The sequence below is a fragment of the Rasamsonia byssochlamydoides genome, assembly GCF_041956645.1.
Source record: "Rasamsonia byssochlamydoides strain NRRL 3658 unplaced genomic scaffold VTN77scaffold_3, whole genome shotgun sequence".
In the NCBI taxonomy this organism is placed as follows: Eukaryota; Fungi; Ascomycota; class Eurotiomycetes; order Eurotiales; family Trichocomaceae; genus Rasamsonia; species Rasamsonia byssochlamydoides.
In genome coordinates this window covers 457264-470925 of record NW_027192386.1, presented here as the reverse complement: position 1 = coordinate 470925, position 13662 = coordinate 457264, and the positions used below count along the sequence as shown (strand labels likewise).

At 49.3% G+C, this 13662-nt stretch overlaps 5 protein-coding genes across 5 annotated transcripts; 2 read left to right on the top strand and 3 right to left on the bottom strand.

The window, feature by feature from the left end:
• Positions 1–314: 314 nt before the first annotated feature.
• Positions 315–937, top strand: VTN77DRAFT_4229 (uncharacterized protein; the record flags this gene model as incomplete). The annotated part of the gene is made up of 7 exons (XM_069420265.1): positions 315–345; positions 405–427; positions 482–515; positions 571–605; positions 659–685; positions 740–809; positions 873–937. The coding sequence occupies 7 exons, from the start codon at positions 315–317 to the stop codon at positions 935–937; spliced, it is 285 nt and encodes a 94-aa protein (XP_069281900.1).
• Positions 938–1801: 864 nt separating this feature from the next.
• VTN77DRAFT_4228 (uncharacterized protein) lies at positions 1802–2646 on the top strand (the record flags this gene model as incomplete). Its single annotated transcript, XM_069420264.1, has 7 exons — positions 1802–1832; positions 1946–1999; positions 2067–2100; positions 2161–2185; positions 2269–2301; positions 2365–2405; positions 2496–2646. 7 exons carry the CDS (start codon positions 1802–1804, stop codon positions 2644–2646), a joined length of 369 nt encoding a protein of 122 aa, XP_069281899.1.
• Positions 2647–3982: 1336 nt separating this feature from the next.
• VTN77DRAFT_4227 (uncharacterized protein) lies at positions 3983–6210 on the bottom strand (the record flags this gene model as incomplete). Its single annotated transcript, XM_069420263.1, has 4 exons — positions 3983–4544; positions 4615–5785; positions 5845–6017; positions 6089–6210. 4 exons carry the CDS (start codon positions 6208–6210, stop codon positions 3983–3985), a joined length of 2028 nt encoding a protein of 675 aa, XP_069281898.1.
• Positions 6211–7991: 1781 nt separating this feature from the next.
• Positions 7992–8590, bottom strand: VTN77DRAFT_4226 (uncharacterized protein; the record flags this gene model as incomplete). Its single annotated transcript, XM_069420262.1, has 3 exons — positions 7992–8026; positions 8105–8456; positions 8588–8590. The coding sequence occupies 3 exons, from the start codon at positions 8588–8590 to the stop codon at positions 7992–7994; spliced, it is 390 nt and encodes a 129-aa protein (XP_069281897.1).
• Positions 8591–9364: 774 nt separating this feature from the next.
• VTN77DRAFT_4225 (uncharacterized protein) lies at positions 9365–10538 on the bottom strand (the record flags this gene model as incomplete). The annotated part of the gene is made up of 4 exons (XM_069420261.1): positions 9365–9649; positions 9711–9905; positions 9957–10395; positions 10456–10538. The coding sequence occupies 4 exons, from the start codon at positions 10536–10538 to the stop codon at positions 9365–9367; spliced, it is 1002 nt and encodes a 333-aa protein (XP_069281896.1).
• Between the last annotated feature and the right edge of the window lie 3124 nt (positions 10539–13662).

Here is a 13662-nt window from a genome sequence, read left to right as displayed (position 1 = left end):
ACTTCCTTTGCTGAAAAAATATCTTGGAAGGAAAGAGCGAGTTCTTTCGGATTCTTATACTTTTTTTCTTTTTCTTCTTTTCTCTGCCGAGGGCGGTGAGCGGGTTCCAGATGGGTCCGTGCGCGGCTGGACCGCAACACGCTTGTCCAAGGGAGGCGCGCCGCAAGCCACTTAGTTTGGATCCATGTCGGTTGTGTCAACTGTTTGTCTGCTCCGTTCTCGCTCGAAGTCGCCCGTCGCGCTCTTTTAAAGGGTATCTTTAGTTACAAGCAGTTATTTGAAGCTGTCTGTTTGCGAAATTATAAGGAGGCAACATGGCTGCCGAAAAGAAGGAGAAGCTCGAGGGTAAGTTGTGCATTCCGATCCACTCCAAAAACACCCTCTCGCTGATCAGTCCGTCGCAGCCCAGATTAAGTCGGTCGATATGGTAGGCGCTCGATTTTGCGAATGATTCCTGGACAATCGCTTACTTGCATTCGAGACCGAGGATATGCAGCAGGAAGCCATCGAAGTTGGTATGGCTCTCATTGCCCACGTGGGGTAGAATAACAGAGAAACTGATTCGACTAGCAACGGAGGCCATGGACAGATTTCACATTGAGAAGGTGAATATCGACGGATTCCACACTTCAGGGAGAAGTGCTGACCCCTACGGAAGGACATTGCTCAGTACATAAAGAAAGAGGTCTAAATCCCGCTTTCGTGGTTTAACCGATTCCGGCGGCTGACGTCGCAACAGTTTGATGCTCGCAAAGGCGCAACATGGCACTGCATAGTTGGTCGCAACTTTGGCAGTTTTGTCACTCACGGTATGTGAATTTGTTTTGCTCGCTCCCAGTATATATTCTGGTCTGGCCTGACCTTGACTGCAGAGACGAAACATTTCATCTATTTCTACCTCGGACACTGCGCAATCCTTCTCTTTAAGACGCAATGAAGCCCTCTACGTCATGCCACCTCCACAGTTCCGAAGCAGGCCTCTTATCAGATGGTAAGGGTCTTATCTTCAGAAGATTACGTGTGGACGCCTTTCCAATATACCTTCAGCACTCAGTCGATCTCTAGTCCGTATAGTCTGCTCAAATCCGGAGCAGCTGACGCTCGATTTGGGTTGACCAATTTCCCATCACAGTCCAAATTATGCCCGTCGAAAACGTTATTGTTTATTGAAGTCATGGCCCATCCTTTCGTGCCCGTACAAACGCTTTGTCACTACACGCACTGTGGAGAACTGTCATGTTCCAGAAGCAGGAATTCTATGTTGTCACTCTAATGATACCTGCCATTGTTTTTCAGCAATACTGTTGCCTCTGCATTTGTTTCTTTTTCTGTCTTGGCAATAGAAGAAGGGCATGGGAGACACCCCGGTAAAAAGAGGGCTGGAGGAACTCAGGACACCTCCAAGCCACAGATTTCAAGACATTCTCATTTGAACCAGACTGAGTAGGACAAGCTGAGACACAAAATAATCAGATAAGTAATTCATCAGATGTATGCCCCAGGAATTGCATTATGATATCGTGGCTGTGAGTGTATGGAACCATGTGACGCATAAGCATAACCATGGCCAAGCCACAGCGCCACCCGGGTCCACGTCAACGGGCATCCAGTATATATGATTGGCAGCCCATGCTTGCTGCCTCATCTCCGTTTCACCAGATCATCTTGTCTCTGGAGATGGTTCATTCCTCCTATCCCACTTGATATCTGCTGATATCTCCGGATTCGATTTTTGGTTTTTGCTGCACCATTGCGAATCACATTATCCGGATCCTCCAATTGAGCGATCAAGCCATCAACCATGGCTATTTGCATCACGTTCGGGACCCAGGGTAAGCTAGCTTCATAAGCTCCACTGCTTAGTACAGCAGATCGAAAGAGCTTTGATATGAAATCAGAATACTCCGTAGGGTGGCTTACGAGCATGAACTGATTGAGAATACAGATTTCACATCGAGGCTGGAAGGCTATGAAAATGTCAGAGCATATTGTCAAAATTGTAAGCGCAACTTACTCAATATATGAGGGAAAAAAGGAAATTAACCTTTTCTCGATCCGATCCACAGGTGAGCATTGGGATGCTTATTGCATAAGTAGATGGTATGTACTCTAATCAAATGGTCTATATTATCTAGACGGTAAGCTGACATGTCCATATAGGCCTTGGTTTACCGTCTGCTTTGTGGTATGTATTTTGGCCACCAGTCAAACTCTTTTCATACAGACCTGTTTGTCATGGACTGACACTGTCTCTTCTCTTATTATTAGCCTGTGCTTCCACTGTCCACCCACAAATACAGGGTGAGGAACCCTCTTCAAGACATACCTACTCATTGTCTTCTTCCTGACTGACCTCCTTTCCAGGAAGTCACATGTGCCAGATGTCATTTCACACAGGACTTGAGGTAGAACTCCTTTCCACCAATATCCTCCAAGGCACATGGTCCCTGTGGTCTGGCCTACCTGACTGACTCATCACCTATTTCGAACTGCAGTATTCGGCCCGACATACAGCCATACACTCAACCACCACCACCAGGACAAGGGGTTCCATACGGACCGCCACCACAAGGTCCGCCTATCCCTCTTGCCTCCGGGGCTAATAATCAGGGAGGACCAGGTCCGGGGGGGTACACATACAAGTGACAAACTACGATAACCGGCCAGCAGTGCAGTTGCGGGATGCATGCTCTGTCTTCTGACTGCTTGGAGTCGGTATTTACGATTTCGGATTCTGACATGCTTTCTTGACGTTGTTTCTCCTGCTATGTTTGATGATACCAAGTCATGACGGTGGCATCGTATGTCTACTATGTCTACGGAGTTTATGGCATATATCAAAGAAAATGATCATGAATTATCTATCTGAACAGACAAAAGAATGAGAGAAGTATCTTTTGGGAAGAAAACTGAACCATCACCTCATTAGCATTCGTCGTTCACATACTTCACCCCTTCCTTCCTAGGCACTGAATTTCATTCTTTGTTCATACCTAGGTAGGTACCATCCATCCATCCCTCTCTCCCTCCCTCGACAGGATAGACGAGTCATGCCCCAAACAAAGTGTTTGCACATCACCACCATATGTCTCACTAGCAACAAGACTCCTCAACAGAACCTGGGTCCCCTCGCTCAGTGTGTAAAAAGCACCTGAATGCACCTGGCCTGACCTTTCCCCTTTCTAGGTCCTAGTACTCCAGCTGGGGGTCCCGGGTTCAAGACGCGCTCATGTCGTCGTCAGTAAAATCCCTACCTGCAATCGTGTAGGAGGAGAAACAGGGGTTTTCGTAACACACCTTGATTTCAGCTGAGACGCTGGTGGTGTTTAGCTTTTTTTTATGTGTTCTGGGATATATAATTTTGATCTGATATTGATTTTTTTTGCGCGTGTGTGTTTGTATTGCTCGAGGATCCTCCCTACGAGGTCTTCTTTCTTTCCACTTTTCTTTCTGGTAGGCTATCCAATCAGTGGACAGTGAGTGAGTGATGATGATTTAAGAACGTAAGGTCCTCCTGAGCTACTACACTCGTGACCTGTTCTCTCTCTCTCTCTCTCTCTCTCTATCCAATATTAGAGCTCTACGCGTCCTTTCATTCTCCCTCAATATTGCAATGAGCAGCTAGTATACTGGATCTGGTACGGTAATCCATCTTCCGCTTGGCACAAGTGGGCAGCGACAATGTCTTGCTTTGCTCATTCTCTTGTATTCTGGTTTTTTTTCCCCTCTCATCGTCTGCGACGGCAGAGTGCACGTGTCGAATTTATTTTACTTTATAGAATCCTAGTGAGAAGCAAGTAAACAACGTAGGCGTGTTCTCAGAACGGTGTCTCTTTCTATTATCATTAAGCAAATGATCATAAGTGCAATGTAAACTGATCTATCTACAAGGGTATCATATCATATCGAATCGAATCATAACCACCGGAATTCCTGACACACACATACACACCAGGTTAAGGGTCAAGACAACTTGGCGAGATTAATCCTTAATAGAGAGCTTCTCATCTGAAGTCCCCTCTCCAGCACTGCTATCGTGGGCCCCTTCTCTGCCTTGCAGAGCGGCTTTCTTCTTGCCCGTGAGGTCGAGCAGCATGGCACGGACTGTCTGCACGATGCTGGCGCGGCCCTCGTATAGCGGGAAGACAATGACGCCAAACGCAGTGCAGAACAGCCAGAGAATGCCCACCACGACCCAGCCGGTGAAGAAGCGCTTGCTGAAGACGTAGCCTGAGCCGTACATGGGCATTGGCCACAGGATGAGAAGACACAGGGTCATGATAACCGTCAGGGTACGCGCATAGAAAGCTGCCCGGTTGAGCTTCTTCACCTCCTCCTCGCTCATGTCCTGCGGCTGCGTCGTCTCGCCCGGGATGAGTTCGAGATCGACATGCGCCGCGGCCGCGAGTTCAGAGTCGTCCACCTTGCGGATGTTGCGCATCGACTCGTAGTCATAGTTCTGCTGTCCAAACACAAAAGTAAGGATAGGGATGAAGATCAACGGACTCAGCAAAGCAGCCACATTGCCGGCAAGCATGGGATAGCTAAGCGAAGAAGTACTGTCAGCGAACTGAACAGGAAACAAAAAAAAAAAAACAGGTGAAGAAAACTTACTTTGCACCAGTTGTGGTGACATTCAGCTCCCCGTACAGAGACTTTGCAGTAACGAGCCATGCAATAAGGGCAACAGCCAGACCCAGAGGTGGCGAGACCGCCGCAGCAATCCAGTTCTGTCCCTTCCACAGCAGGGTCAAGGAGCCTGGAATCACAGCAGCAGAGATAATGACTCCCATCAGCAGATACAGATAGCCCATTCCAATGCCCGCGTAATACAGACCCGTGGCGAAACCGGCCATGATCAGAGCATATACAATGCAGGCCATGTGAGAAATCCAGACGAGCCTCTTGCCCTTCGCGTCCGGCTGGATATAGGCCTGATAGATATCGTACGTAAACACGGACGACACTGCAATCAACTGAGCGGAGAAGGCCGAAGTGACAGCCATGAACACCATGAGCGTAGTCGCAACCGCCCCACCGTAACCCAACAGCTTCACGGCTGCATACGGCAAGACAAGGCCTGCGGTGACATCCTGAGAGCTGAGTGTCTGATCCCCCTGCAGGGACAAGGCGGTCAGTCCCATGGTAGTAGCGCAGAGCCACGGAATCGCAAACCACGAGAGACCGCCGATGACGTAGCCCGGGAAAGCGTGGACGGGGCTTGCCGCAATAGCTTTGTTGTAGTAGCCATTATCGAGGAACACAGTCCCAAAGTTTCCAATGAGGTTGATGATGAAGAAAATTCCTCCTCCGCGAGACTTCATGGTGAGATAGCTTCCTTCCGAGTTGCCAGCAACCGGGTTGGCTTGCGCAGCTGCAGTCAGGATATCATAGACTTTGCCCGGAGAGCCCAGCTTGTCACTGATCGCGTAGGTGTTGAATGCGAAGACGAAGATGACGACAACGATGACGATGGTATGCAGGTAATCGGTGATGAAGGTCGCCTTGATTCCACCAAACACCGTGTAGAGGACAACTCCAATTGGAAGGAGGAAACAGGCTGCAGCTGTTGGCATTCCAGTCAGGGAGTTCAACACGGCCGAACCGCCGGTGAGCAGCATAGCCGTCACGAGAATGTTGGTCATCAAACAGAAGACAATGAAAACGCAGTGTACGACGGTTCCATAACGGGCGCGGATAACTTCGAGGAAAGTATGCGCATTGGGAGCACGCCTCTTCAACTCGATGGCTAGGGTTGCGAAAAGGAGAATTTGAACGGTGGCGCCTGACGTGAGCAATTAGCTGTGATACTTCTCCAATGACCCTCTTTGTGAGACCCCATACCTGATGCGTAGTAGAAGGGACCGGACACTCCGTACTCATATGCCACCGTGGATGACTGCAGAAGCGTCGCTGCCCAGGTCCAGCTGCTAACCACTGCAGATGCCACCAATCCTGATTTGACCGTCCTTCCAGCGGTGGAAAACATTTCCGATGTCTGGACTTCATGCTGGTATCTGATGCAATATTATTAGCACAGTTAGGAAATAGATGTAGAAGATGAATGATGTCGACAATATGCACCTACCTTTTCAATGCCCAGGTGATGAAGATCATCAACAACGCAAAAGCAAAACCTAACCCGACGACAATTCCATATCCAAAGCTTTGGCTCAAGGGAACCGTGAAATGAGCCTCACCGGAGGCCATGATGGGCGTTGAACGATACGACCGTTAGGTAGAGAATATATTGGTTGCCACAACGGCCAGGGAAGAACGACTGCTTGACTGGGAACTGGCAGCAACGGCTTCCCAGTCTGCAACTGATTGAATGAACCTGGCAGTAGTTTGGAGTATCGCAGAGGAAAGGCAGGATCTTATCCTGGTTCATATAGGGCGCTTCCTACCCCAATGTACGGCTGGAACAGCCTCCGAGACCGCGGCCATTGCGCTAACTTGACGTTTTTCTTGATAATGATGGGTTGGAGCCTCTGAGAGTGCAGATACGAAAAGCTCCGAAGTATGAATTGTTGATAAGAAACGGCAAGGTTTGGGGATCCCCGGCGGCAATCCAAGAGCTTCCCACAGGGCGCACGAAGCTCCAATGCCATTATCCCCCGCTGCCTGCTATCAGATTGTCAATGGCAGGGGATGTAGATCTCCGAATTCAGAAGGCGACTGTTTGCTGGGAAGAACATTCCGTTGCGACGTTGCTATTGGTCCGCCAGCACCCTGATAGCGTCCTTATCAGCGGAGTATGTCACGTGACATACTGTATTTTGTCGCCGTGCATGCTGATTGGCCCCTCCCAAGGTCAAGGCCAGAGATAAGAGATAACTGCATTCATCGCCCCATGGAAACAGTGACCAAATCTTTTCAGACAATTGAGCCTCGCATCTCATCTGATGGACAGGGATATCCCGGCCCCAGGCTGAATGGCGACTGAAATCTTGGTGGGTCGTCCCAAGATAGCAGGTCCATTGTCTGCAAAGATAAACGGCCAAGTTCTTGTTGGTCAACCACGACTCATATACTCTGTATTTCTAGGTTTGGCAATCACCTGTACATATCTATTGCCCTTTCCGTACTTCGTGTTGATTGATCCTGAAGGAAGTCTGGTCAGCGCTCGTGGACTAAGTTCCAGAAAGCTGGATCCGTCGATCTCAGATCGTCGGACGGCTTCCGGGGGGCATTACGATACACTCACAGTGCAATTGCCGCCCAAGTTCACCTCTTCGAAGCTTCTGCGAGCTAGGCTCGCTGTGTTCACATCACATTCACATATGCAGGATTCTAGGCTGATTGGGGGCCGTCAGTAAGGAACGAAGTCATGAGGATTGTAGAATTTCAGAGATAAGAAGGTCCATGGTTCCTTGAAGTAATGGTTTCTTAGCCCTTCCAGAGAATATCATACGGTCAACGGCGTGATTATCAAGATGGGCTTGATCGACCTTAAATCAGTCCAAGAGGTAAAACCCACAAGCGAAGCTGCAGGGAAGACTAAGTACCTGGGTGATGAATATTTCTCCACTGCCTGTTCCTATCGACACACGTGGGACAAATGAGAATCGGTGTGATGGCAATCTGCTTGTTTACCGGCCATTGGAACGTCGTTGTGGCAAATAATAGTACACCTTTTTTGCATGTCTTCACTACTGCAAAAATAAAAAGGAACGCAAAAACAAGAACCCGATAACCACATGGGAAAAACTCTACCGGAACACTCATCCAGCCAATGTCCTGCATTTCCAAAGTTTCGCATTCATTTAGGATTAAGTACATGAGAGGGTATAGGAGGTACGTAGCAGAAGACGAGGGGATCATCGCCTTCGACATGCCAGGTATAGTTTTCGAGACAGACGAGTTCTGATGCGGAGGGATATTAATCAGGAGGGCGTTGACATCTCTCCTGGATGGACAAGTCCGTGACAGTAGATTCTCAATAGATCACAACTGACCGCAGCAGGATCAGTTGATAAGGCAGGCCACGCCTACGAAGAGAACTTGCGGGTGATCTTGGCGATGACTGTAGAACGAAATACATTAGTCTTCATGGCCCTCTCGACCTCATCCGTCATCCAAGGTCCACAAACACCTCACTTACCATGCAAGCCAACGACAGAGAAGATGAAACCCAGACTCAACACCAGGACCACCACCGGGTCGACCCTCAGACCAGGGCTCTCGTCAGTGTAAAGCTTGAGCATGGTGCCCGAGGAGCCACCGGCACCCGCAGCGCGAGTCGACGATGGTCGCGCATTTCGCAAGGACTCCTTGTGGTCTGCAGCAGCGCGGCGACGCAGGGCAGTTCGTGGTCCGCCAGGAGGAGTTGGCGACGAAGGACGGCTCAAGGAAGACCCAGAAGCGCCAGAGGCACCGGCACCAGAGCTGGGGGATTTGGTCTCGGGTCCGGATTCAGCGCCGGAGGTCAGGGGAGAGGACGCACGCGGTGAGGCCTAATTGTAGATTGAATAACGTTAATGATCAATGTCCATAAGGCGAACAATCTGATTGAGAGATCACGATTCAAGAGCTGCTGTCGTCCAGCAAGCAGCCTTCGGATGCGACAGCAGTAGACTCAACTCACCATTGTGACAGAAACGCAATGAAAATCAAAAATTCGAAAGGAGCGACAGCGAAATTGGAAAACCACAAATTCCTTGAATAAAATTAAAAGAGGCGAGACGAAGAGGAGGGTAGAAAGAGCTTGGGCAGAAGTCGAGACTGTGGAGGTGAGGTCGAGGAAGTTGCCAAAAAGGCCACGGGTCACGCTTCCCGGGCTAGTATCGTCATGTATCGGTCCAGCCGCTAACCAACGCGGGAACCCCAGATTGGCCCCTTACGGCTAATTACAACGCAGCACTGTGGTTCGATGGTAAATAGACTTCAAATATGGGGAATTAATAAATTGTAGAATTTTTAAAATATTCTGACACCTGAATCTATTGATACAGCCTCAAACTTAAGCGAAACCTGGATGATGCCAGGGTACATGTGTCGCTACATATGTAGACTCCGGAATCAAGAAGGGTCATTAGGAAAAACGGACATTGAGAAGAATTCCAGGGTAATGGAAAAAGCGTTCCCTGATCAACGCCATGGAACACCGTCAAAAGAAACCAATCATTGACGGACAAATCTCGTCGAACAATGGTGACAGATGTAGACATAAACCAAACAGCGTCATCAAGAACGAAGGAATATAGAAGATGGTATCATGGAGGACTTAATCCCAGCACGTCCTTAAATTGGTGACTCAGTCGCCAAGATGGAGGGAACTATCTGCAAATTATCAGGGGTATATGTACGTTGTAATTCAGTTGTTCAATGGTAGATCTTTTGAAGAAAAAGGGATCCTGCCACCCTAATCGATCATCATACGGGTCGGCATTGCACCGGGCATCTTGCTTAGCTCGGTAGACTTTTCATCGTGCGCCGTCCTCTTCTTCCAGATGTGAGGCTTGAGACCCCTGTGGAAATTGTGTGTGCACATGCAGGCATTGATAATAGTCATAACGATGAGAATGAGAGTGATCACGGCAAAGAAAGTCAGTGACCGTCGTGCAGGGAGATATTCTTGGAATTTCGTAGGCTGGTACATCCGCACGAGCTTGAAGAGGAAGTAGGCCATGGCGCCAAAATAGAGAAGCTGAAAGATGTCAATAACTTGTAGGACATACAGGGAAAAGGGAATGCAGGGACCAACGTACAATGATGATGATCATGCCAAATGTATTCTCACGTCGAGTGAAGATAGCCGCGAAGATAAGGATGATGATGGTCACGGGAATAGCAGCGAGAGTCAGGGCAAACTCGACATCGGTCTTTCCTGTCACGATGACCACAAATTGAACTGTAAATCCAAGGAAGAAGAAGAAGTCGAATTTCAAGAGAGCGATATAGATCTGGTATTATAAGTCAGAGACGCGGAGACGTGAAGTTCCATGGAGACAAACCTGGTAGGTGAGATAGCGCCGTTTCATGCGCAGGTCGGCGCTGATGTGCTTGTAAATCGTCCAGGCAAACTCATCATACAACTTCCAGGCCACGAAGATCATGAGAACGGAACCCAAGGCCAGAATGCAAGGAATCGCGATCAAAAAGGGTTCGGTCTGCCGCCAAATATCCTTGTTGATCGCATCGTTGACCATCAGAACCCCCACAGCCTCCTGGATCTGCTCAATCTGCACGGCGCCATAGATGAGCAGGCCGACGTTGCAGATGCAGATTCCAATGACCTGAATGGTGTTCTTCAGCCGCAGGGCATCGTAAACCAAGACCAGCTCGTATACGAAGCCGAAGATGTAAAGCGAGAGGAAGGTGGGGATGGTTTTGGACGAGCTGACGTTATCTGCGATGGGGTTGAGCTGGATCTGGAAGTTCGCGAACACATATCTATCCCACCATCAGTTGATTTCCGTACTCGACTCGACAAACTAACGGGAGAGCACTTACGACTCCAGAGCCAGGATGACCGTGGACTGGATGACCGATATGATCACGAAGGACCAGGTCCACTTCGAATTAGGGACATACATCTTGCGAGAAGGTCTCGGCGACACAACCTGATAGCCTTCTCTTCCACGAAAGGCCCCAGTAGAGTGTCGAAAGGCAGGGTCAAAAGACCCCCCTAGGAGAGACGTTCTGGACTCTTGGGAGTAAATTTTGACGAATTGCTCCGTAACGGAGCTAGATCTGAGGGCGGCAGAAGAGGAGATTGTGACGGTTTGCCCACCAGACGGTGGGATAGCCGCGAAGAGGCGGTGTTGTAAAGGACTGGAGGGCGGTTTCGAGTTTCTGAAGTCGACTGTCGAACAACAGGTTCACGATATGGTATGTAGGCACCTTCGTTGACGGGTATCACAGGTGTCCTCGCAGCAGTCCCAAGAACGATCTCTACCCCGTGACAACCAGAACTGACTGCACCCCGCACAAGAGGTGTTGATTCTAGCAATGATAAGCTCGGGTCGATATGGTCACGGCGTATGGGACAGCGAGACCTCAGGTCAGCGGGGGGAGAAATTCGAGAGGACCGAATCTCCAATAATAGGGGGCCCAGGGCTATTGCGAGAGTGCAGCGGGAGGGCTTCCTTTGATGGAAAACGAACGAATCACGTCTGTCTCACGAGGAGGCAGACTATGGAAATGGCATCTGTAGAGATGAAAGTGGGTTTTCGATGGAAGAGATCAAAACAGAAGAGACAGCAAGGGACAAAAACGAGAGACAACGGTACGTGTGAGAGGATCACAAGGCTGCGCAATGACCCGACCGGGCTGAGCGGCTTGGAGTCTTGGACTGGGAACTTGGGGGTCTTGGTCCGGGGTGCTCTGGCCGAGTGCAAGTGATCCTGGGCGGTATTATTATTCCTGTCACCGTAACCTTACAGGCTGCCCCCGAGTCGACTCTTAATAATTCAAATGCTTGTGCAGCGCATTCATAATAATCATCCATAATAATAGCAGGTTCATAATTATTCCTTTGGGTAGTCTTATTACGATCTGTTCAGATCAGGTACTTGTGGATCCCATAATTTCCTCTGTTCACTGATTATTTTTTAATTAATTGCTGCGACGGCCTCCAGACCATCCTCCATGGATTGTGGTGTCCCGTACTGTCATGTACTCGGCTGTACCGCGTTTTCTCCATACTCGGAGGTAGGTAATACGCCCGACTCCCTCTGCGGTATTATTGCTCCCTAATCCGTACTGCGTTAAGAGCCCTCAGCAGCCCTCTGTGATTTGCGACGTCGCTGCTGTCTTCTCCAGCGGCGTGGTGGTCGGTGGGGCGCCAAGGTTGGGTCAGGGACGCCAAACGGTTAAGATTTAAGAAGAAAATTCTTGACGGCGGCCACCCAAACAATGTGAACGCGTGCCAAGAGTCGATCGCTACGATGATGTTTCAGGCTCTAAAAGTCCTGAGGACTCTGTGGCAAGTTGGATGGACATTTCTACCGTTGGCTGACTCTGGGGCGATGCTCTCCGCTGCATACGGAAACGAAGATCCGCAGGCTCGCAGCAGTTCGAACCCCCCAGTAATAAACACGACCATTGTACCGATTTGGTCGACTGACACGTCCAGTCTGGCATGTGGGCGGAGACAGATGTGCGAACGATCCGGGAGAGCGGTCGGGACTCAGGCGTTGCTAATTCTGGCCTCTCTGCAGTGGACCTACCTGCCACGAGATTGGTCTCCTTGTTCCTCCATCAATAACGGAATTTAATCATAAAACGGCACTCCGAGTATTTGAGGGGTTCTGGCCAGCAAAACGTTCTCGGCACTCGCATGCTCAGGATATGACCCTTGGTTGATATTCATCATCACGCTAGCCGTGATGGGCCGAGTCGCCGTCAATAGTGGCTTGTGGCTGTGCGGAGCTCGGAGACTTAAGGTCGGCCGCGTTGCGCATGTAACTTCACCTCATGCGCTAGGACACATCAGGTAGTAGGATCGAGTCCGTTCCAGACGTCTTGTGTTCCGTCCTGGGAGTTCCTGTTTGACCACGCTCAGAATGACTTCGATCGTTGGGAAGTGGTGAGATGAATGCTCTCGAGAATCAACCCCCGGATGCCCAGACGTGTCACACTTGTCAGAAGATGAAAAGTCATGCAGAATGCTACCTCTAGGGCGATTGATAGCGATGGAGAATAACGGTTCCGTGTTGGCGAACCGCATCATGAGTGTCGGTTAAATGCCAGAACTGTCGCAAACCTATCAATGATATCATGTACAGGCTGCACGATCGAGCGATGTCCCACTGCATAAGATAATGATTGTAGCCTAGCTTCTGGCATATGGACGCAGTGGAAATCGGTCCTTGGCTTCCTATGAAGGTCAATGAATAAGACAGACGTTATGATTAGCGACTTATAAGCGACGTTAGATTCAATTCCTCAATGCATGTCAAGAACAGTTGGTAGTTAGTAACCGATGTTGGAGAACTGCATCTCCTACCCTCGCCACGTGGACAGATATGGCTCAAGTTTCAGCCTAGTTCCATCTGACAGCTATATCCAGGTATCGCGAAGTTCCACTGTAGGTTAAGCGGAGTCCGCGTATATTGGCCTTGGTCACTGCTGTGTTACTTGTCAATAATAGATTGCGTTTTTCCTTATATGCCAGTGTAGTTGCCATTGCTTACGACAACTTTGTTTTCGTCTGTTTGCCTTTGTACACCTTTTTACTTGTTACTATCTCAGCATGCAAGAACTCCGATTTTGTAGACAGTTGTTGCATATGTATATAGTAAAGCATGTCTCGTCACAGACTGTCCAATCTATCTCCTCATCGGGAAGAAAAAAAACCTCACACGCTGAGGTCCTCAAGATGCTCGTCCAAATTCCTTAAGCACAATGGCTTGGCTCTGGTATAACCTCCGGCGATCGTCTCGCACCATCCATAGCGCGGTTATTTCCTCATCTATTCCTCGAACATCTTCATGATTCGCCGTGATCGTGGAAGGCTCCAGTCGCCATGGAAGCTCAAGTCAGTCTGAAAAGCTATCCTCTGTTAGCCATATCTGCCAAACAAACCGCTTCTTCCGCCCTTTTCTCTCTAATCAACTAGCCCGTCAAGAGAGACTGAAATTCCGGATTCTGAAATGACAAGGCACGAAATGCTGAAAGGAGGACGGAGAGTCGAGGGGTTGGCATATACTCGACACT